At 47.5% G+C, this 24,425-nt stretch overlaps 1 protein-coding gene across 1 annotated transcript in view; it reads right to left on the bottom strand.

Moving 5' to 3' along the window:
- Nucleotides 1-24,425, bottom strand: part of LOC137654642 (sentrin-specific protease 1-like) — a 153,304-nt gene that overhangs the window by 88,432 nt on the left and 40,447 nt on the right. Inside the window, 2 exon segments of the mRNA XM_068388448.1 lie at nucleotides 7,411-7,538; nucleotides 7,692-7,792. Of these exon segments, the coding sequence (XP_068244549.1) occupies nucleotides 7,411-7,538; nucleotides 7,692-7,792 (229 nt within the window).

Raw genomic sequence — 24,425 nt, 5'->3', positions numbered from 1 at the left:
TATCCTTCTTTTCTATTTTTTCTTGTTCTTGCTCTTCCCTAAAATTATGTAGGTCCGGGTAGAGTCTCTTGGGTCTATTATTTGTTTCCATCTGGTAATTTATTTCTTCATAAGTATGTTGTTGGATGGCATCATAGGTTATATCAATGATTTCTTCTGCATCCTTACACATATCCTGTTCATTGTTCTCTTCTTCTTCTTTTTCTTCTTCTTCTTCTTCTGTTTCTTCTTCTTCCTCTTCTTTATCTTCAACTACTTGCAGATTTAGTCTCGACTTAATTATATTTTCTATCCAGACTAAGCATGTTGAGCAGAATACCTTTGTGTCTTTATTTTTTATTTTTTGCTGTATTTCAGCACATGTGGGATGTGTTGGGACATGACAGGCATCACATTTTCTAATCAATTGTTGAGGATTATTAATGGAATACCATATCTTACATGTATTACACCATTTTGGCATTCTTTTTCCCATTGCATCAATCAGCATATTCACCATATTGGACTTCTTATTGTTCTTTGATGGAATGTGTTGATTGATGTAGACTTTCTTTATAAGTCTCTTTAACACTTGGATTTTCTTTGGAATTTCTTCTATTATTTTGCTGATGTTTTCCGCAGATTTGCTCCAGTTTATTGGATCATATTGTTTCAATATGTCTGCGAATATTTTTCCGTCACATTGGTTGACGTTACTAGTGACCTCTGTTATCAGACGGTCGAGCTCCTGTTTCGCCAACTCATGGAATTTATTTTTGCTGAGTCCAGCGATGTCTCTCCAAGCCTTGCCCGTGTTGTACATAGCCATCTTGATTAGATTTTTAGTAATTCACAAGATAACTATTCTATGCCGACGTTTTATCCCACTTCTCCGACCTCAAACTAATCACTGGCTATTCACAAAAACTTGTAGCTATATTGCACTCGATAGCCTTTTGTTATCCGCGTTAAATCATGATATTTATAGGGTCGCAAAAGTGTAATCACTCACTGGCACACAGATACAAAATAGTCAATTGTAGAAACCAGGTGAACGGATATCCTGAACCTTCTCTATGGCCCCCTTTTCTAACATAAAGAGACACTTGGATCGAAAGAGCTTGTCTCTTTGCCTCCTCTCTGTATCTGGGAGAGAGATCCACGGGAACTAAGACCAGGGGAGGGCTCCCTAGAAGATCTGATCTGAATAGACCATTGGTCTGCTCCCCTCTTCTCCCACGCCTGCCAGAATGAGTAGTCTGGCACCTACTGCCTGAAGGCGAAAGCAGTCAGACTCTGCTTCGCCCTGCTCTGAAACCTCTTCTCTTACTCCTTCTAGCATCAGGTCTGGAGCTATCCCTGCTGGAAGATCTTCCTCGAAAGGGCTGGGAAAACTTGGGAAAAGTATCTTCCTTAGGCTTGCGGCTGGTAAAAGAGGGAGGAAGAGCCTTTCTAGCAGTCTTGGAGACAAGATCCTGAGTAGCCTTCTGAACTAGAGCTGAAGAAATCTCCCTGATAAGTTCTTGTGGAAACAGTAATGGAGAAAGAGGCGCATATAAAAGTTTGGACTTCTGGAAGGGAGTCACCCCCGGCGAAAGAAAAGAGCATAGTTGATCTCTTTTCTTAAGGATGCCTGCGGAAAAAAGAGCTGCAAGTTCATTAGAGCCATCCCTCAAGGCTTTGTCCATGCACGACATTAAATGGACCAGGGCAGAGGTATCCCCCTCTTTAAAAGTCTCAACTTTTTTACCCAAGGCCCCAAGTGTCCAGTCTAAAAAGTTAAAAACTTCAAAGGCTCGAGAAAAATTCCTTTGAGAAGGTGGTCCATTTCTGAAGTAGACCAAAAAATCCTGGTCTTTCTCATGGCCGAACGACGAGGAGTGTCTACGAGGCTTGAGAAATCTCCCTGGGCAGAGGCAGGAATCCCCAAGCCGAGAACTTCTCCCGTCTCGTACCAGATGCTCGACCTCGAAGCCAGTCTAGCTGGAGGAAAGGAAAAAGACGTCTTTCCTATGGCCTTCTTAGACTGTAACCAGTCACCCATTAATTTAAGAGCTCTCTTAGACGAACGCGACAGTACCATCTTAGTAAAGCGGGCTTTCTTAGAGGCTTTGCCGAGAGTAAACTCAGACGGAGGCGAGCGCGGAGCTATAGGCACAAAAAAAGTCTGAAAATTCTCCCGTAAAAACTCTCATTAGTTTTTAAGATCGGCAGAATGACGGAAAGAAACAGAGTCCTCGTCTTCTGAAACGTCATCAAACTCCAAAGGAGAAAGCTGGGCTTCTACTTCCTTCTCTTGCAACGTTCCTCTGGGAGCAGTAGGGTTAAGAGCGGTTTCAATTTCAGAAAAATCCTGAGTGCCAACCACAATAGAAATAGGCTCATTGCGAATAGTAACAGGCGGCAGAGTCGCGTGCGGCTCATCCGAACGCTCGCGATCAGCTCGATCGGATATGAGAAGTTCCTGTACATGAACCGCATCGATGTCTTGAAAAGAATAAACCTCCTCATCGTAATCCAAACTAACATCCGAAATATGACAAGGGATAGGACGTTCAGGATCATATTCAGTAACACGCTTGCCGTCAACTGCTGACAAGCGTTCGGTACTACGAACCGCTTGTTGTTCAGCGACTCGTTCAACTGTAATCCTCCCGGAAACACGACCTGAAGGACGCTCACTAAAATAATTGGCGGAGAGAGAAACTTCCTGAATGGTAGGACGTTTGGCAGCCTGCTTGAAAGGACGTTCGGTAGCCTGTTTGCAAGGACGTTCGGCAGCCTGTTCCGAAGGAGGATCGGCAGCCTGTTCTGTAGGAAGTCCAGGAGCCTGAGTCGAAAGACGTTCGAAAGACTTATCCAAAGAACGAACATAAGCCTGTATAACAGGACGTTCGGTAACCCGTTCGCAAGGACGTTCAATAACCTGTTTAACAGGACGTCCGACGTCTTTCTTAGAAGAACGCACGGGCATACTGTCTTGTTCGCGTTCAATAAAAGAACTGTGGACTGCGGACTTAGGAGAACGATCGCGATCACTTCCTAAAGGCCGTTCGTAGCGGCTAGCAGGAAGCTTAGATCCAGATTACGAGGGCGCTCGGAAACACGTCCTGGCTCGCTGCTCCGATCACGACCGCTGATATGAGATTTGTCGCTACGCTGGTATGATTGCATAAAGGACGAGAGCCTGCTTTGCATGTCTTGAAGAATTACAAAGTTAGGATCCGAACGTTATGAAAACGGAGATGAAATCATAACGTTCTCCTCATCGCTAAACGGAACAAAGCGCCTAGAAGGCAAAACCCAGCCTGAAGGCTGCTTGGGAGCTTGGAATGAGGTAAAGCCTGGTCCTGAGTGCACAGAAGGATCCTTGGAAACGTCTAGCGTTCTAAAAGGACGTTTGATCGGGGGGCTTTCAAAAGGCTCTGGAGTATCCCAGTGACTACATCCAGGTTTTGAACTAGCAGGACGTCGATAGGCCTTATCATAGGACCTCTTAAGAGGTCTGGAAGTGAGCTTCCAGCCTCTTTTAGGCAAGGGGTCATCCGAAGACGACGAAAAACACTTAACCTCACCTTTCCAATGGTGAGGGCGAACATCCTGGGAGGCGCCCACAGGTACGTTCGAGGGGACGTCTGCTCGTTTGATAAAGCCTCTCGTCTCCTTTCGCCTTTTGACATTCCTTCTCCCAGGGGTTGGGGAGCTTGGAAGAGGTCTAGGACTAGGAGGACGACATACACGAGCAGGCGCACCCTCCACTGCACTTGCACCTTCATCTTTTAATAGACGCACATCGGACATCAACTGTGTCCTGTCTGCAGCCAAAGATTCAACTTTAGCGCCGAGAGCTTGAATCGCCACTAACATATCTTTTAGTGAAGGTTCATTAGGAATTGCAATAGTGGGATCGGGATCTACCACTACAGGTGAAGGAATAGGATTAATGACATGGGAAGAGGATATATCTCTAGATGAGCGAAAAGAACTATCTATCAAACTCAATCCATTCATGCTCTGACAGCAAAACACATTCGTCACAGCGATCACCTAAATCACACTCTTTACCTCTACATGCAACACAGAGAGAATGGGGGTCAAGAGAGGCTTTAGCCATACGGGTCTTACACCCACTAGTCACACATAACCTAAAAGTTATAGGGGGGGTGGCCATTTTGAAAATTTAAGAGAATTCAAACAAGCAAAGGTCAAAAATCATCTAATCCAAACAAAATCAAGAAATATCCAAAGCGAAATAAAAAACAAGCGGGAGCCAATAACCAAAGATTTGTACTTCACCAAATAAACGATCAGTAATGACGGAGTAGAATTCACGTGTCGCCGCTAGCGACCGCAGGGAATAAATGAGGGTCACTGGAATGATTTCCAGGTACCTCGCTAGGGTGCAGGGGTGGTACACCTGGCTGTCCAACTGGCGGTTGGCGCGAGTTTCGAATTTTCTGCCGTTGACGTTAGGGACGTAAGCTATATATATAACTACTGGGTAAGGCTTGTGTTTAAAATATACGCCTACTGACAGAAGGAGAAGGAAGATCCTTGGGTAAGACAACGATGTTGCCTTCTTGGAGAGATACTCTTCTGTTCATCTTGTAAAGGCAGTCTTAGTTACGAGATTGTTTCCCCTATGAAAGCGTAGCCAGTAAAAAGCAAGGAGGCAAAGGAGGACGTAATCTCTTCCTTGAAGGTGAAGGCACCTCTAAAGGTAAGGAAGCCCAAGTTCCAAGAAAGGAAGGAAGACAACAAGAGGATTTCTTTGCCTTAGAATTATCTGTACAACTCAGCAACTGGAGTCAATGGCTTCTCAGTTAGTTGGCACAGGGGTGGGGTTTACCCCTCTACATGTCATTAACTACCGATACCTTGTTATATATCTTAAAAGATGAGTTTTCAGCTAAGCTGAATTCATTCATTGTATCTGTGTAGGAGCAATATTCATAACAGAGCGAGGTTTAAAAGTCATTGCATAAAAGATAATGGCTTACATAGTACAGTTGAAAGCACATAAAACATACAATAATTCCAAATGTGTATGATACAGCAAACAAGAGACAATTGCATTCTGCAAAATTCAACGTAACAGGACAAATTATCTTCATGTTAGAAAATGTATCTACCCTCTAAGTTACTTTGTACAGTATATACACAGCATTTCATAGTTCTGTTCCATGTCTACCAATCTATACGATAAATAATTTACAGTATGCACTTCTTCCAAGAGTTTAAGTTTGGCCACATCTAACCATCATGGAAATGTGCTGAGTAAACATTTGTAACATGAACTGATGCAGACACCAAAAATAAATCATTATTCTTGTTATCATTATCATTACTATTGAGGGGAGAGATGAACAAAGGAGGGTCTCTGGAAGATTCAGGCTTCCGCCTAGGGTCAGATGGAGGCGAGAAATAGGAGGTGGCTGATTTCTCCAAAGGAATCCCTGGAGTTGAAGCCACTGCCACCTGCTTAGGTGGTTGCGCTGAACCCGCAACTGCCTTCACCTAGTCACCAAATCAGGATGGTGGTTTTCCTACTGCAGACAGGTCTAGGGCATCCTTGGGAAGGCTGACGGAGGGATAATTCCTACTGGGGGATTGTGGCCTCAATACCTGGAAGTAAGGAGAGACAGGTCTCTTACCTTGTTGAATTCGGACAGGGATCCACAGATCCTCTTGCTTGGACCTAGACGAGTGAGCCGGATGGACAGTAGCAGAAGCACTACACTTCCCAGGAGGTTCCTTGATGCCGGTAGGGAAGGGAACTGGATGCCAAAGCCAGTTGACGAGTCAGATGATGCGCAGGCTTCTCTGGGATGGTCACTGATGGTCTATGTTCGTCGAGATGCTCTCGAGCAGTGGGAAAAGGATCTGCAAACTGGCGTGTGACGATCAATAGCTGGCAAGTGGCGTGCTGGCGAGTGACGATCAATAGCTGGCAAGTGGCGTGCTGGCGAGTGACGATCACGAGCTGGTAAGCAGCGCTCCGGCAAGTAATGATCATGAGCTGGCAAGCGGTGCGCTGACGACTGACAATCATGAGCTGGTGAACGGCGCACTGGTGAGTGACGATCACAAGCTGGCAAGCGGCGCGCTGGTGAGTGACAATCACGAGCTGGTGAACAGTGCTGACGAGTGACGATCTGGGCTGGTGAACGGCGCACTGGTGAACGCCGAGCAGGCAAGTGATGATCATGAGCTGGTGAATGGCAGTCAGAAGAGTGATGATCATGAACACACGAATTACGATCATGAGATGACGAGAGACGATCATGAGATGATGAGTGACAATCACCAGGTGGCGTTATGATCGTCGTTCCCAGGAGTCGAAGCGCTGATTCCTGACGGAGGGTGAAAGTGGGCGTCTAGGAGAGTAGGCATGCTGACCTCATCAATGGCGATCCTCTGCAGAGGAGTCACGTTGCGAAGGACTGGATGAGGTGGTGTGGCAACATCTGTCAAGAGTAAGCCTAGGATTTATTCAACCCCATCCTCAGAAGAGGAAAGAACAGGGACTTCGGTGGCAGCAGGAAGAGGAGTCGAGGGCGAAAGAAGGGATTTGCAGATGGCAAGGGCCTCGATGACAGCACTCCAGGGTAATAGATCTTCTACCTCTGATGAAACTGGAGTATGTCTCGTCTCTGTCCCTAGCTGTAAAAATTGAAAGGGGTTCTCCCCGAGGGCAGGGGGTGAAGTTGCTTCTCTAGGGGAAGAAGCTTTTCCCTGGAACCCCGGGGCTGGCCTGGTGTTAGTTGGTCAACGCTCCTACTTGATCCATCCTCGGAAGAGAACGATTGAGCAAGAGCTTCGGGAAGAGATTGGGGGGTCAAGAAAGAGGTCCGAAGTTTCTTTGACTTTGAGGAAGACCCCGAAGGCAAAGATCCTCTCTCTTAGTCTTCTTGCATCGGCGCCCGAATCCCTCCCACTGGCAGGAAGACCACTCCCGACACCCATCGCAGGTGTTAGCCTGATCACAACGTGGTCCTCGAAAGGATGGACACAACGATTGCGGGTCAGTCTTGGCGGAGGACATTATGGTCCTGCAAGAGAGTCCTTCAGGTCTCGGACAGGTCCACATGAGGACAGCAGGGAGAAGAAACAAACACCTGACAAGAAAAAGCAAAGAAGAATTAATCCACATGGCAAGTCTGTTGGGGAGGCGGAGAGCAGTAAGGTATGTTCTCTACTGAACCAAAAGAAAAAGTGAATCAGACACACTGGTGTGTAAGTGAGTGGGGTACCCGGCTACCTTCGCTAACTATCGGGTAGGTAGTATAACACTTCGCTCTAGTCTTTATGACTAGTCTTCCAGCTTTGATGAAAGTAAATCCCTATAAATAGCAAAAGGGTCTTTATTTGGTATCGGAACAATTCTTTAAAACGTATAACTATCATAAACAAAAAGCTGACATTACTTACAGACACAACATCTGAGGTTAGACCATCTTCATGAGGCATGGATGGCGTGATGAACGATGACATCCAAGACCATATGTTAGAAAGCCCTCTTCTAGTACCCTTCAAAATCTTATGTCCTTCCAACGAGTCTGGTAATTGAAAAAGGAAAAATTTTCAGCATGAATCACTTTTGTAAGATTTGAATTTCTACGCGAGTAATTTCCAGGCATAGTACAGTAAATATAGATTCAGATTCTTAGGTAAAATATTATCAAACACATTTTCAAGTTAGATAGTCCTACATGATCTTGTTAACGGAGAGTCGTCGGTTTCACCTAGGGGCCGGCTTCGTTTGCGTGCCGGCTCCCTAACGTCGACCCTCAAAATGTCGTCGTCGTCGTCGCTATAAAGACAAAAAATTATGTTATTTAACAAACAAATAATGCATTAACAAAATATACCTTAATAAAAAATTCACAGCATTCAACTTTAACAGCACACTATTACATGTACATCATGAATGACTACATATACAGTATATCTGTTTGTAAAAAAAAATCCTAAAATTCAATTCAAAATGTAAAACAAAATACTGTACATGTTAAAATAAATTTGGCTAAAGATTATTCTTCAACTTCACTTTTAGACAAATGCCAAAAATCACAAAATTTTAAAGTAATTTGCATTTTTCCTAACTATGCAAACCTTAGTCCTTTAATAAGGAGTATGATTTCAGTGAAAGTGGAAACTTGACTGTTAAAATTTATGATGATGTGACTGTAGTTACTGGCAAGTAGCGGAGGAAGCTTTACCCCCAGCCCGCTCACTGAAAGACCACTTTGACTTTCACCAAGAACTCGCAGGGATGTATGAGGCGGGAAGAATATCTTAAAGGACTCAGGTTTGTATAGTTAAGAAAAATGAAAAGTTTAGAGATAATTTGTATTTTTCCTAACTATACAAACCTAGCTGCTGTACTATGAGTAGAATTTCAACAATGGCTGGAAATGCGGCAGAGTAATTACCCTGTCAACTCAACTGTATAAGGGCAATATCCACCCATTCAGATCATTCTAACCTCAACTGAATTGCAGCCGGGACTTATATGGGGCTGCTGATGGCGGAAAAGGTTTACATACTTAGGATTACCCCATCCGCTAGTTAGCGGGAGGGGGTTGGGGTAGACTAGCTACCCCGCTCACTCACACCTGTCGGTTGAATAACCACTTTTACTTTCTGGAAGGACTTCTAGGGGACAGGGTGGCGGGCCAATTTGTATAAATAGCTCCAGGTTTGTATGTTAGGAAAAATACAAATTATTTCCAAATTTGTTATTTGTTCCGACACAGATACAAACCTTCGCTATTTATAGAGTGACTTACTCTTAGGAGGGAGGAAGTTCTACCAACTGGCCTTGGTCATGACCTGGGGTTCCTTCTAATTGGTCTTTGATCTAATTAGTAGGAACCCTACCCTCGTTAAAATCAAAGTAGTTACAAGGAAACTCAATGATAGCGGCCTGCAGAAGCTTGTGTGAGAGACTCGTGGCTTGTCTTTACGTAGGAACTCGAGGATAAGCATGAGTTCTAAGGCATATCCAATACCCTCCCTCATGAGGTATTGGTGATGTAATAAAGTATTTATTCATACCCAGGATGCACAAGGGAAATGAATCTTACCTGCAGAGGGGTGAGGTCAGCTATGCTTCGGTCTTGCGGAGCTATTTCCCGAGGGGGGGAGAAGGAGAAAGAAAGAAAGGAGCCAGACATTCTTTTCATTCACCCCAGACTAACCTGGGTAACCTCAGCCCTCAACCCTCTGCTACTTGTCCATCAAGGAGCCTGAGGCATTAGATCACTTGTTGTGCGGCCACCACAGGACCAATGGAGAAGGTTTCCATGCTCCTGTGGGTTACGTCTTTCAGGTAGTGGGCTGTGAAGGTCATCTGACGCTTCCGCCCGCTTGCAATACCTGTGCCACAGAAAAATTCTTCTTGAACGCCAGAGATGTTGCAATGCCTCTGACGTCATGAGCTCTGGGTCGGTTGGACAGAGGAGGATCTGGATATAGGGCGTATTCAATTACTTTCCTTATCCAGGAGGAAATAGTATTCCTCGTGACCCTCCTCTTGACCTTCCCCATGCTGACAAAAAGTGCTCATACACGGGGGCGAGCTTTTGCTGTTCTTCTTAAGTAACACCTCAGACTCCTTACTGGACATAGTAACAGTTGGTCTGGATCTTCGGTTACAGAACAAAGACTCTATCCGAAATGGGCCGAACCTGGAGTCCGGCACACCCGGATTTTGAGTCTTAGCTACAAACTCAGGGACATAGTTGAGGATTACTTCCCCCCATCTCCTAGAGTGGGAGACATCAGCAGATAGACCATGGAGTTCGCTGACTCTCTTGGCCGAAGACATAGCGAGCAGGAACACAGTCTTCCACGTGAGGTGGCAATCGGAGGCCTGGCGTAGTGGTTCATAGGGGAAGCCCTTCAGAGACCTGAGGACCTGAACCACGTTCCAAGGGAGAGGTCTTAGCTCTGCCTGGGGACAAGTAAGCTCGTAACTGCGTATGAGCAAAGAAAGTTCCAACAAGGAGGAAATATTGACTCCTTTCAGTCTAAAGGCGAGACTCAAGGCTGAGCGGTAGCATTTGACTGCCAAGACTGAGAGAAGCATTTCTTCCCGAAGGTATACAAAAAACTCCGCTATAGATGGAAGAGGCATCGAGGGGAGAGATACCCCTTCCACGACACCAACCACAGAAAACTGACCACTTCGCCTGATAGGCTGCCTCTGTGGATCTCCTGAGGTGTCCAGCCATTTTTTTTGCAACCGGTTGCGAAAAGCCTCTCTTGTGAGGAGGTGCTGGATAGTCTCCAGGCGTGAAGTCGAAGCGAAGCTACGGCTTTGTGGAAGATGTTGGCATGTGGTTGTTTAAGGAGGTCGTGCTGAGGAGGAAGCTCCCTCGGGATCTCTGTGAGGAGATGCAGATGATCCGGGAACCATTTTGCGTGATGCCATAGCGGAGCTATGAGGGTCATTTGCAAGTTGTTGCTTGCTCATACCTGGTTGAGGACTTTTCTCATCAGACAGAACGGGGGAAAAGTGTAAGTGTCCAGGTTTATCCACCGTTGTTGGAAAGCATCTTGCCAAAAAGCTTGGGGATCCGGGACTGGGGAGCAGTACAATGGGAGCCTGAAATTCAGGGCTGTTACGAACAGATCCACAGTCGGGGAACCCCACAAAGTCAGGACTTTCTTGGCTATCAGAGGATTCAAAGACCACTCGGTGCCAACTATCTGAGTCGCTCTGCTCAGCTTGTCTGCTAGCACATTCCGCTTGCCCGGAATGAAGCAAGCTGATAAGAGTCCCTGAGTTGTCCTCTGCCCATCTGAGTATCTCTACTGCAAGATGGCACAGCTGCTGCGAAAAGGTACCGCCCTGTTTGCTTAGATAAGCTACTGCCGTGGTGTTGTCGCTCATCAACACCACAGAGTGCCCCGCCAGGACCTGGTGGAACTTTTTAGGGCCCATTGGCCGGAGATGTAATGGTGCAGGACGTGAGGCCCCCCCCCTTCTTTTGATGCATCCGAAAAAAGCATCAATTCAGGGGGAGAGACGAGAAGATCGACCCCTTTGCAGAGGTTTGGCTCCGCCAGCCACCACCTGAGGTCCGACTGTTCTTCTAGCCCTATGCGGACTAGGTGATCCCGGGAATCGGAGTGTTGGTTCCACTGGGATTTTAGTCACCACTGGAGGGATCTCATCCTGAGGCGACTGTTGGGGACCAGTCGGGTCAGGGAAGAGAGGTGACCGAGAAGGCGAAGCCAATACTGCGCCGGGAGCTCTTCCCAGATCCTTTTGTCTGATGGAAACGCTTTGTGCCCTAGGGTGTTTAATCGCATGCCTAGGTATACCAGTTGAGACTTCTCGAGGTTTACCACGATCCCCAGACCCTGGCAAAACCTTAGAAGCTCGTCTCGGTGGCGGAGAAGGGCCGCCTCCGAGTCTGCCAGAATCAGCCAGTCGTCCAAGTATCTTAGGAGACGGACGCCGACTCTGTGAGCCCAAGATGATACTAGGGCGAATACTCTCGTGAATACCTGGGGTGCTGTGGAAAGACCGAAACAGTACCCTGAACTGGTAATGCTTCCCAATGAACATGAATCTCAGATACTTCCTGGAAGACGGGTGAATTGGGATCTGAAAGTATGCGTCCTTCAGATCTAGAGTGCACATGAAGTCCTGGGGTCTTATCGCTTGTCTGACGTGTCGGCCGTCTCCATCCTGAAAGGTGTCTGTTCGACAAACCTGTTCAGGGCCGAGAGGTCAATGACTGGTCTCCAGCCTCCAGACATCTTTTTCACAAGAAAGAGTCGACTGTAGAAGCCTGGGGACCCGTCGAGGACCTCCTGAAGAGCGCCCTTCTCCAACATGGACTGGATTTCTGCCCTGAGGGCAAACTCCTGTGCGGATCCCTTCGCACAGGAGTTCGATGGAATCGGCACTCGAGTCAGTGGAGGGAGAGAGCGTGAACGGGATACAATACCCTGAATGAATCACCTCGACCCTCCAGGGTTCGGCCCCGTGGTGAAGCAACCTCTACCAGCGGCTTTGCAGGCATCCCCCCACAGGTGGGCAAATGGGAGGATTGCCTGTCTTATTGGGACCGGCCTCGGCCAGATCCCTTCTTACCCTTTCCACCACGAAAGGACTTTTTGCTGTGAAAGGCCTCCTTTGCACCCTTTTTACCCTGCTGTTTTGGGTCTCTAGCCCTTTTCGGCTGCGGGTTTTGTTGCGTTTTCCGTTGTGGCTGAGAGGGGTAACGTCTAGCCGTTAAGACCTTTTGGATGAAGGAGTCCTGACTGGACTACCTCCACCTCTCTGCCACCCGCTCGACATCCTCGGGATGGAACAAAGAATTGCCCTCGAAAGGAGCATTTCTCAGTCTCGCTACTTCGGCCTGAGGGAGATGGCTATGGAACTTGCCTATGACAGCATCTCTCCTCTTCAGGATACTGTTGGCCCAAAGGTTCACTACCTGATGGGAGAGGAACTCGATGGCCCAAGTGCCAGACAAAAGGAAAGTCTCCAAAGACTTCCTGGAGGACTCCCGAGACAGGTCCTTAGACCGCATCAGTTGTCCTAAGGATCCTAACCAGAAATCCAGCCACGAAGTAGCCTGCATGGCGTACTTCGCCACCTTCTCCTGGTTTAGGATTTCAGAGGCCGAAAAGGAGACTGGAAGTCCCATAAGTTTCTCGAAGGAGGTGGCCTTCGAGAGTGCCTCTATAGAGTGGTCAAGAGGCAGCGTTGGAAGATTCCCCAAGGATCTCGTAGTACCTCCTCTGAAACACATATGGAGGAGGTAGGAGCTTGGAGGACAAGTTGGAGCGGAGAGAAGAGGTAGACCCAGTTGCCTGGGACACTGCCTTCTGTTTGGCACTCTTCAAACCTTTTGACCAGGGCAAAGCTGCACTGGTCCTATGAAGTTTCTGAGTGCCATAGAACTGGTCAAGGACCATTTCTTTTCCATCTAGAGGGGCTGCCGATGGATCTGGAAGTCCAATGATGGAACGGATGCAGGCTAGGACCTGCCAGTAGGCGTGTTCCGACTCCTTCCTCTCATCCTCTGTAAGCTTAGGGCTAGCGGCTGCTGGCAGAGCGTCGTCCTCGAGATCGCTCTGCCCTTCCACGTCCGAGCTCTCATCCATAGGAGCCCAGAGTGGGTCGAAGTCGTCAACTGGATAGACTGGGGATAGGGAGACTGCCGAGGAGGTGCTCGCTTCCGGCTGCCTGGGAGGCACTGAGGAAGGAAGCCTGGCCGAGGATTTGGGGATGGTGAACAAATCCTTCGGTTCCCTCCCACGAAGCCGGAGGTCCTCTGTCCCTAAGGGCCAAGAGGACTCCGTCGGCTTACAGGTGGAATGTAAGTCTGTTGCCGTATGGGGCGAGTCCCGTCCGGTCGCAGGTTGTGCCTCCTTAGACACTATCTCAACCGATAAAGGACGGAAGGAGTCTCCATAGGAAATAACCCTATCCTCCTTGGGGGGCGAAGGACAAATCCTTTTCCTTTTCCCCTTTGGCCTAGCCTGTGGCTTCTTGAACTGCAGGGGCTACCCTGATGTTCATGCCTAATCTCCTCCAGAGGTCTTTTGCGAGGGGATGACCGTCTCCCCTTGCCAGAAGGACCCGCCTGTGCGGGATCTCCCGAACTCCTCCTAGGATCGGAGGGAGGAGAGGAGGCAATAAGGGGATCCTAGGTGTGTCACCTAAGGACTGGGAGCAGGGAACGACTCCTTTCATGGCTTGGTACATTACATTGAATAAGGTGCTAAGCCACGGGGTGTCACGGGCTCCTGAGGAACTAAGGGGGAGGTCCTTAGGAAAGAACTGCTCCCTGGGTTTAGGAACCTGGGCAGGTTTCCTGACCCTCTTGTCTGATGGAGGCTTCCCTACAGGCAAGATCGGCACAGGCCTACCCTTAGGGATAGGGTTTGGCCTCGGTCGCGCAGGCGACTGTTGTCTCTGTTGAGGCCTAGGGGCTTGAGAGACTGATTGTGAGCGCCAAGATGGTCGTGCGCTCTTGCGCCGAACTGTTGGTAGGCGAAAGGGTGCTCGTGCGTGCGCCCTTCCCGATTGCGGGTATCTTTTTCGCGCTCGTGGCATGCATAAGGTTGTTCGCGCATATGGCGCGCCATAGGATGAACCCCCGCGCCATGTTCGCCATTTTCTTTGCGTGCGCGCCAACTTGGTCGTGCGCACGAGAGCTCTCAGGTTGGTGAGAGAACTCACTGCTACGCTCACCGGAAGGTTCACGATAGCTTGTGTTGTGTAAGCGCGAACGATCAACACAACGAGTTTAAAAACTCTCGGTCATAAAAAGTATGACTCTGGTCACGAGAACCCGAAAGTTCAGCGTGAACTGTGTTGCGCGAACCCGAAGGATCAACGCAATGAGAAACCGAAGTTTCTCTGTCACAATACACCAAAGTGTTAGCGCGACTAAAGTTACGAGAGCCCAAGGGTTCAGCCTAACTCAGGTTACAAGACCCCGAAGGGTCAACGTAACGAGGAACCGAGGTTCCTCTCTCGGTTCCTGTCACGAGATCTCGAAGGATCAACGTGACGGATGGTACGAGAACCCGGAGGTTCAACGTTACCGTCGTTACGAGAGCCCGAGGGTTCAGCGTAACAGAAACCCAAAGGTTTCAAGTCGCGAGAGCCCGAAGGTTCATCGCGACGGAGACCCGAAGGACTCCTGCTGTCATGAGAACCCGCAGGATCAACATGACGAGAGCCCGTAGGCTCACGATCACGCCACCCCAAAGGGTGATCGTCACGCCAGCCCAAAGGGTGATCGTCACGCCAGCCCAAAGGGTGATCGTCCCGCCAGCCCAAAGGGTGATCGTCACGAGACCCCGAAAGGTCAACGTGAGAACCAGCAGGTTCAAAAAGACATCTCCTCACAGCCCGAGGAGGAGAACGTCCGGGGTGGAGAGGGGTTACCCACCCCTCCACTCTACAAACCTCCGGAGAGGAACGTTCAACAGACTCCGCCCGAGGGGGAGACTGATTAAGGTCTACAGATAATTCCTCCGCAGGGAAGGAGAGTTCACCTGAAGGAGAACTACGCTTATAACAAGGTTCTCTTTCCGCCCCTGGAGGAGAACCTAAAGCGTAAGGAGATTGCCGATGCACAGAGGCAATCTTCTCTCGCGAACGAGAGATATGTTCCCACGAAGGGAAAGCATGCCTTTGAGAGAGCCCTGCCACCGCCCCTGGTGGGTTAGCTAACTCCTCGGCGTCGGAACCAGACTCTCGGCCTGACCGACGGGCAACAGCGCCTGCACCCAGAAGAGGAAGATCGACCTCCGCAGAGGAAGGTGATGACCGCCTTCTCTCTGCTCCCCTTTGGAGGAGTTCGAGGAGAACTTCCTTCGTAGGGGGACCATCGACGCCCAGCGATGGCCATAAAGACACAAGGTCTGGAAAAGAACAGGCGCTCCATGGGGGGAAGAGAAGGAGCCGACTCACTAGGGGAGCCGCCACCTTCGTGTATCCCACAGGGTTGACCTGAGTCACAAGCCCTGCTCTACTGCTCAACCGTGCCCCGAAAGGGCCTGGTCGAGGATTAGCTTCGGGCAGAGATTTGGGCGTAGAGGAAGCAGAAGCCCGCGATTTATTCGATTTCGAGGAAGACCCCGAAAGCGAAGATTCGCATTTAGACTTCTTCCTCTTCTTCTTATGTGCAAACCTTTCCCACTGGGAAGCAGGTCACTCCCAACACTCGGAACAAGTGTTGTCCTGCAAACACAGAGTTCCCCGGCAAGCCGGGCATAAAGGGTGTGGGTCCGTCTCCACGGACGACATGAAGGTGCCGCAGCGGCGGCCTTCAATCCCTGGACATGTCCGCATAGCGGGATAATAACCAAACACACACCAATACACACAAAAGTAAAAGTAATAAAGTCAAGGCAGTTTGCCAAAAGCAAAAGTGGTTACTCAACCGACAGGTGGGAGTGAGCGGGGTAGCTAATCTACCCCAACCCCCTCCCGCTAACTAGCGGATGGGGTAATTATCCTTCACTAAAATTTGCCTTGGCTGGTTTTCAGCATTGCCGAATGTAATACCCTATAAATAGCAAAGGTTTGTATCTGTGTCGGAACAAACACAAATTATCTTTAAAACATTTCCTTTGTTCCAAAACAAAACAAGCCTGCATTCTTTACTATAGGAGACTCATCCTCAGGAGGGTGGAAATCCCCATTCCAACTGGCTGGAAAACCTTCTTGGGAATCCCAGGCTTGGCATAGGATGCGAAGCCTAAGTTCCTACACCTCATGCCCCATGAAAATGGTGATGGTTATCACAGCCCATGCCATTGGAGGGAAATTAGGTTGAGCTACACTACTCGGAGCTGAAACCAAAGCGACATTGTACTTAACAATAGTGTAACGACAAATTTATAAGTTTGCTTTATTTCATCACATTTACCCTCTTAAGAAATGTGAGGAACAGGCACTAAGATGCTGAGCATCCTGTAGCTAAAAGCAAAACCAGCTTATCTTCAGATAAACTCCAGCTGGCATGAGTTACAAGGCTGTGCCCCTAGGGAGGGGGAAAGTTGAGAGGAAAACAAGGCCAGTCACTCTTCATTTTCACCCAAGACTAATATGTACAGTACAGTACTGAAAATCCTTTCTAGGGTTTGGGATTTTGGTACAGCGTTGCTTTTCCTATGATATCATGCAGAAGGAAAGGCATAAGTCTCGAGTGACTCTACTAGATTAGTTGTCATGTGCTTCAGAAATTCCTTCCTCCTCCTCTTCTATGGTAAGAGCACGGTGAAGAAACAAATGAACTAGCTCCCTGGTCACTCAAAGTTGATGAACACATGAGGACTGAGTGTAAACTATGATTATTGGTCCAGATCATGTGGTTACTGATCACAATATTCTAGATCTCAGTACTCTATCATAAGTTTTCCAATTGCTGTATGCAAACTAAATTCCCAACCTCAAAAAGCAATCATATAGTTCCTGATTACTGTATACGAATGTAGAATTCCCAATCATAGTAGATGATCATACTGTAGAGTTCCTAATCGCGGTTAACGATGGTAAGGTGCCAATCCCATGGGAAAAATGATATTTTCCTTATAAAATAAATTTTTGAATATACTTACCCGGTGAATATATAATAGCCAACGTCTCCGACGGCCCGACAGATCCAAAAACTCGCGAGCGATCGCCGTGAAGGTTGCGGGTGTGCCCACCAGCGCCGACTATCGGCCAGATACCGCATATACTTGTCAACCACTCCAGTTCTTCTCAGTCCGCTGGGTCTCTATCGGGGAGGAAGGGAGGGCCTTTAATCTTATATATTCACCGTGTAAGTATATTCAAAAATTTATTTTATAAGGAAAATATCATTTTTAAATATCAAACTTAGCCGGTGAATATATAATAGCTGATTCACACCCATGGTGGTGGGTAGAGACCAGTATTAATACAATAAAGGCGTATACAGTGAACCCTCGTTTATCGAGGTAGATAGGTTCCAGACCCGGCCGCGATAGGTGAAAATCCGCGAAGTAGTGACACCATATTTACCTATTTATTTAACATGTATATTCAGACTTTTAAAACCTTCCCTTGTACGTAGTACTGTTAACAAACTACCCTTTAATGTACAGAACACTTAATGCATGTACTAACGTACCCTAAACTAAAACAGGCACAAATATTAAAGGCGACTTTATATCATGCGTTTCCTAAACACGCCAAAAAGCACGATAAAAAATGGCAACCAATGTTTTGTTTACGTTTATCTCTGATTATAATGAAGAAACAAACGCATTTACACATTTGTGTACAGTATAGGTTAGTTTTTGCATCGATTATATTGATTATTCAGTACAGTATGTTGATTTGGTTATTACTAATGTTTTACTTAATTTTTCTTAGGACTTCCAAATGAAATGTTTTTCTTTATGACGCCGCCTGAAACGACGGCGTCATAAAGTACGCTCAGTAAACAACTAAGGAATTTAACGCGCATGATGAAAGTGATAAATAATGATATTACAGTACAGTAATATCTTTTATAAAATATGTTATTACAAATATTATTTACCGTATCTATATAAAATCATACATACGTAGCAAAGCAGGAAAACAATCTACGAGAGAGAGAGAGAGAGAGAGAGAGAGAGAGAGAGAGAGAGAGAGAGAGAGAGAGAGAGAGAGAGAGAGAGAGAGAGAGAGAGAGAGAGAGAGAGTTGTTTTACATACGTAAATGTAAATTTTAAACCAAAAAAAATAGCCCCATTTCATATAAAATAGATTACAAATATTTTACTTTATCATATTACAGTAGTCTGTAAAATACTGTAAAGTTCAGTACAGTATGTTGTTGTTATAGTCGTGGCGATGAAATTCTCACGAAACAAAAACACGCCATTTGATTACAACAGCTGATTCATTCTCTTTCTCTCTCTCTCTCTCTCTCTCTCTCTCTTCGTGTTATACAATACTTACATTAGATGAAGAAACTAAAATTAGTTTTCTTAGTGTCAATTAAATACGAAACGAAAAAATTAGGCCGAGTCTACATCCATTTCAATCATAGCTAAAAATACGGCATCCGATTTCATCAGCAAACCACTATTTTTGGGGAAATATCATTTTATTCTAGAAAATTGCCACTCTTTAAATAGTTAATTGCACATTAAGAAAGCGTGTACTTTTGTTTTTAAATTTCGGGTGTGTTTTAAAAATCGAGTATTGTTGACTTCTTTTTGTTTTACTTTTGGCTGTGATTAGATCAGCTGTCATCTAGCTGCCGCTCTTGAGTGTGTACGAATACACTAACAAAGTATCATTTATACCATTTCTTAACTTATTCAAACCGTCTACAGTATACAGTTGATATTACATAAGCACCAATGTGTTATAACCTATCAAATTTTTTTGTTTATTACATTTAAACCCCCCTCTATCTCTCTCTCTCTCTCTCTACCTATTTCTCTCTCTCTCTCTCTCTACCTCTCTCTCTCTCTATCTCTCTACCTCTCTCTCTCTACCTCTACCTCTCTCTCTCTCTGTGGGCTACTTTTCACTACCTCCCATTCCTTACCTCTCTCTATCTCTCTAACAAATGATATCTTTGTTGCTCCTCAAAGTGTCATTTATATTGAAAATCAATCATGATTCTATTTTCCTTACTTTCTCCAATCTTGCACCATCGGTCACATCGCGGTATTTTTGATATTTCCGGAAAATCCGCGATATATGTATATACATGGGTTATGAAAAAAATCCGCGAAGTGGTGAATCCGCGATGGTCGAACCGCGAAGTAGCGAGGGTTCACTGTATGCTCAAGAGTTTTTTGACAAATATTTCATAAAAAACCAACTTAAGTATAGGTACCTGGTAAGGAAGCTGACTCTGATGATTACTCTGCCTCATTAGTCCGCTTTCCTCACGAAGCCCAGCCATCCTTCCAGGATGCTGAAAGACTTCCAGGAGCTGTTATATCCAGGGCGAACACCCCTATAACAGGACCTCATCAATACCCTTAATCTGGGCGCTCTCAAGAAACAACATTTGACCACCCGCCAAATCAAAAAGGATGCGAAAGACTTCCTAGTCTTCCATACAACCCAAGACAAGATTAAAAAACATTTCAAGAGAAGATTAAAAGGATATTGGGATTAAGGGAATGTAGTGGTAGAACCCTCACCCACTACTGCACTCGCTGCAACGAATGGACCCAGGGTGTAGCAGTCCTCGTAAAGAGTCTGGACGTCTTTTAAATAAAATGAAGCGAACACTGACTTGCTCCTCCAAAAGGTCGCGTCCATAATACTTCGAAGAGATCTGTTTTGCTTAAAAGCCACCGAAGTCGCTATTGCTCTCACTTCGTGAGTCCTGACCTTAAGCAAACAACGATCTTTCTCATTTAAATGAGAATGTGCCTCCCGGATTAAAAATCTAATAAAGTACGATAACGCATTTTTAGACATGGACAATGAGGGCTTCTTAACGGAGCACTATAAGGCCTCAGAACCACCTCGTATAGGTTTAGTTCGAGCTAAGTAAAACTTAAGAGCTCTAACGGGGCACAGCACTCTTTCAACTTCATTACCTACGATTTCTGACAGACTAGGTATTTCAAAAGATTTAGGCCAAGGACGAGAAGGCAGTTCGTTCTTGGCCAAAAAACCAAGTTGAAGAGAACATATAGCTTTATTCGTAGAGAAGCCGATGTTCTTACTAAAGGCATGGATCTCACTGACCCTTTTAGCCGAAGCCAAGCTCACTAAAAAAAGTGTCTTGAGGGTGAGATCCTTCAGGGAGGCTGAATGTAATGGCTCAAACCTGTCTGACATCAGGAACTGCAGGACCACGTCCAAGTTCCAAGCAGGAGTTGACATACGACGCTCCTTAGAGGTCTCGAAAGACTTAAGGAGGTCTTGGAGATCTTTGTTATTTGACAGATCCAAGCCTCTATGTCTGAAAACAGAAGCCAACATGCTCCTGTAGCCTTTAATGGTGGGAGCAGAGAGGGAGCGAACATTTCTCAGATGCAGGAGAAAGTCCGCAATTTGCGCTACAGAGGTACTGGAAGAGGAAATAGAGGAGGACTTGCACCACTCTCTAAATACCTCCCACTTCGACTGGTAGACCTTGATAGTAGATGATCTCCTAGCCCTCGCGATCGCTCTGGCTGCCTCCTTCGAAAAGCCTCGAGCTCTTGAGAGTCTTTCGATAGTCTGAAGGCAGTCAGACGAAGCGCGGGGAGGCTTTGGTGAAGTCTCCTTACGTGCGGTTGCCGTAAGAGATCCATCCGTAAGGGCAGACTCCTTGGGACGTCTACCAGCCATTGAAGTACCTCTGTGAACCACTCTCTCGCGGGCCAGAGGGGAGCAACCAACGTCAACCTTGTCCCTTCGTGAGAGGCGAACTTCTGTAACACCTTGTTGACGATCTTGAACGGCGGAAATGCGTAAGCGTCCAGGTGAGACCAGTCCAACAGAAAGGCATCTATGTGGGCCGCCTCTGGATCTGGGACTGGAGAGCAATAAGTTGGGAGCCTTTTGGTCAGCGAGGTTGCAAAGAGGTCTATGGTGGGCTGACCCCAAGTCATCCAAAGACTCTTGCACACATCCTTGTGGAGGGTCCATTCTGTAGGGATCACCTGACCCTTCCGACTGAGACAGTCCGCCAAGACGTTCAATTTCCCTTGGACGAACCTCGTCAACAGTGAGATGCCTCGATCTTTTGACCAGATGAGGAGGTCCCTTGCGATGACGAACAGAGCGTGGGAGTGAGTGCCTCCTTGCTTGGAGATATACGCCAAGGCCGTGGTGTTGTCCGCATTCACTTCTACCACCTTGTTTCGAAGAAGACTCTCGAAACTCGTCAGTGCTAAGTGAACAGCCAACAGCTCCTTGCAGTTGATGTGAAGGCTCCTCTGATCTGTCGTCCAAAGACCCGAACATTCCAGACTGTCCAGAGTCGCTCCCCAAACCAAATCCGACGCGTCTGAAAATAACACGTGGTTTGGGTTCTTGACTGCCAGGGACAGACCTTCTCGAAGACGTATATTGCTGTCCCACCAGCTCAGGCAAGTCTTGACTGGTTCGGAGATCGGGATCGAGACCGCCTCCAAAGTTTTGTTCTTGTTCCAATGGGAGTCTAAATGGAACTGGAGAGGGCGAAGGTGAAGTCTCCCTAGAGAGATAAACTGTTCCAGGGATGATAGCGTCCCTAGGAGGCTCATCCAACTTCTCACAGAGCAATGGTCTTTCTCTAGCATGAGACGGACTTTGAGCAAGGCTTGCTCTATCCTGGTGGCAGAAAAGCTAGACTCTGAATCTCCATCCCAAAATAGAGAATCGTTTGGGAGGGAGTCAGCTGAGACTTCTCTATGTTCACCAACAGGCCCAACTCCTTTGCAAGATCCAACGTCCATTGAAGGTCCTGCAGGCAGCGATGACGGGACGGCGCTCTGAGCAGCCAGTCGTCCAGGTACAGGGAGGCTCGAATCCCCGACAAATGTAGAAATTTTGCTACATTTCTCATGAGCCTCGTAAAAACAAGAGGAGCAGGGCTGAGGCCGAAGCACAGTGCTCGGAATTGGTACACCACATTCCTGTATACAAACCCCAGATACGGTTGAGAATCCGGGTGTATAGGAATGTGGAAGTACGCATCCTGCAGGTCGAGAGAGATCATCCAGTCTCCCTCTCTGACTGCTGCTAGAACGGATTTGGTGGTCTCCATCGTAAATTTTGTTTTGACAACAAAAACGTTGAGAGCACTGACATCCAGCACCGGCCTCCAACCTCCTGTATGTTTTGGAACTAGGAAGAGACGGTTGTAAAACCCCGGTGATTGAAGGTCCGAGACTTTCACCACCGCTCCCTTCTCTAGCAACTGAGACAACTGCAGCTGTAGTGCCTGTCTCTTTGACTCCTCTCGATACCTGGGAGAGAGGTCTATAGGGACTTTTACCAGAGGAGGTCTCCGTACAAAAGGTATTTTGTACCCCTCCTTTAGCAACACAACAGACTCCCGGTCTGCACCCCTCTTCTCCAGAAGTTGGTTAATCTGGCCCCTACCGCTGTCTGAGGACGTGGGCAGTCAGACTCTGCCACGGGAGGACTTAGATCCTCTCCTCTTACCTCTCTTACTATCGGCACGAGCGCCTCCCTTACTGGGAGCTCTGCCACGAAAGGGCGGGATAAATCTCATCGCTGGAGTATCGAACTTAGGTCTAACGACATAAGAGGATGAAGAAGGAGCAGCCTTACGCGCTGACGTAGCCATCAAGTCATGGGTATCCTTTTGTACTAGCGACGCTGCGATATCCTTAATCAACTGCTGTGGGAACAAGGCAGATGATAACGGCGCAAAGAGTAGCTCCGACCTTTGACAGGGAGTTACTCCTGCAGACAGGAACGAACAATGTGTCTCCCTCTTCTTAAGGACTCCTGCCGTAAACGTAGCAGCGAGTTCATTAGAGCCATCACGGATAGCTTTGTCCATGCAGGACATAATTTGCACAGATACATCACGGTCGGCTGAAGAGATCTTCCTGCTCAAGGCTCCCAGCGACCAATCCAAGAAGTTAAAAACTTCAAAGGCCCTATAGACCCCTTTGAGGAGATGATCAAGGTCCGAAGAGGACCAGCAAACTTTTGAGCGTCTCATGGCCAGACGACGGGGAGAGTCTACGAGGCTTGAGAAGTCTCCCTGGGCAGAGGCAGGAACTCCCAAGCCGAGAACTTCTCCCGTGTCATACCAGACGCTCGCTCGAGAAGCCAGTTTAAAAGGGGGAAAAGCAAAGGCTGTCTTCCCCAAACTCCTCCTGGTCATCAACCAGTCGCCTAGTAAACGCAAAGCTCTCTTAGAAGAGCGAGAGAGCACTAGCTTAGTAAACGACGGCGTCGAAGCAGCTAGGCCTAGCGTGACCTCTGACGGAGGCGAACGAGGAGCAGCAGTCACAAAATGGTCAGGAAAAAGTTCCTTAAAAATCAGCAAGATCTTTTTAAAATCAAGAGAGGGCTGAGCAACTTTAGGCTCCTCTCCATCTGAAAAAGTCCCCAAAGACATATCAGTTGGAAGGGGATCAGCGACTTCCTCATCCGACAACTGCCGAGTCTCGTGATACGGAGAGACATGCCTAGGAGGCAACGCTTGACAGGCAATGTCAACAAGCGACGGAGCAGCAGCAACAGCAGAGGAAACAACGTCACGCCGCGGCTGAAAAGACTGAAAGTCTTGTGACTGACAAGCAACAACAGTTTGAGTTGAATGTCGCTCGACATCAAGTCGAGACTGCATTGACTGCAGGGTCTGAGCAGGCAAAACAACTTCCGACTGCGGTGACAGACGCTCAACGTCACGGCGAGGCAACGGAGTCGGTCGGCGAACGTCAGTGCGGGGCTGCGGTGGCAGCTGCTGAACGTCAGTCCGAGACTGTAGCAAGGGGGGTTCCACGTCACGTGACTGACGTGAAAGACGAGGAACACGACTAGCATCGCGTTTCAAAGCACTAGAAACGTTAGTACTAACATCAAACGGACGAGAAAACACTCGTTTAGGCGGCTGAAGGCCAGAGTCACGTTCATCGCACTGGCGAACCGCAAGCAAAGGATCATCGTGAACCTGTCCATGCTCATAATCTTTCATGAGAGAGGAAAGCTTAGACTGCATGTCCCGCAGGACAACCCACTTCGGGTCAACGGGAGTCGGAACGGGCCGTGACGTCGGTAACGTCTGCGCTGGCAAAACATTGCCACTACCGAGACCCTCGGACTCCGTGTTACGCTTTCGCTTAACAGGCGAACAGTCATCCGATGACTGCAAGTGGTCAGAGCTGCCCCAATGGCTACAACCAGGACGCTGGACCTGTCCTGAAGGGACTGACTTTCGCTTTAAGGGCCTAGATACCTTGCGCCAAGGTTTCTTATGCGATAAGTCGTCAGAGGACGAGGAGAACTTAGTCTCACCCGT

Source organism: Palaemon carinicauda, chromosome 15 (genome assembly GCF_036898095.1).
Source record: "Palaemon carinicauda isolate YSFRI2023 chromosome 15, ASM3689809v2, whole genome shotgun sequence".
In the NCBI taxonomy this organism is placed as follows: domain Eukaryota; kingdom Metazoa; phylum Arthropoda; class Malacostraca; order Decapoda; family Palaemonidae; genus Palaemon; species Palaemon carinicauda.
The sequence above is the reverse complement of the archived record's forward strand: the minus strand, read 5'-3'. Positions and strand labels throughout refer to the sequence as shown.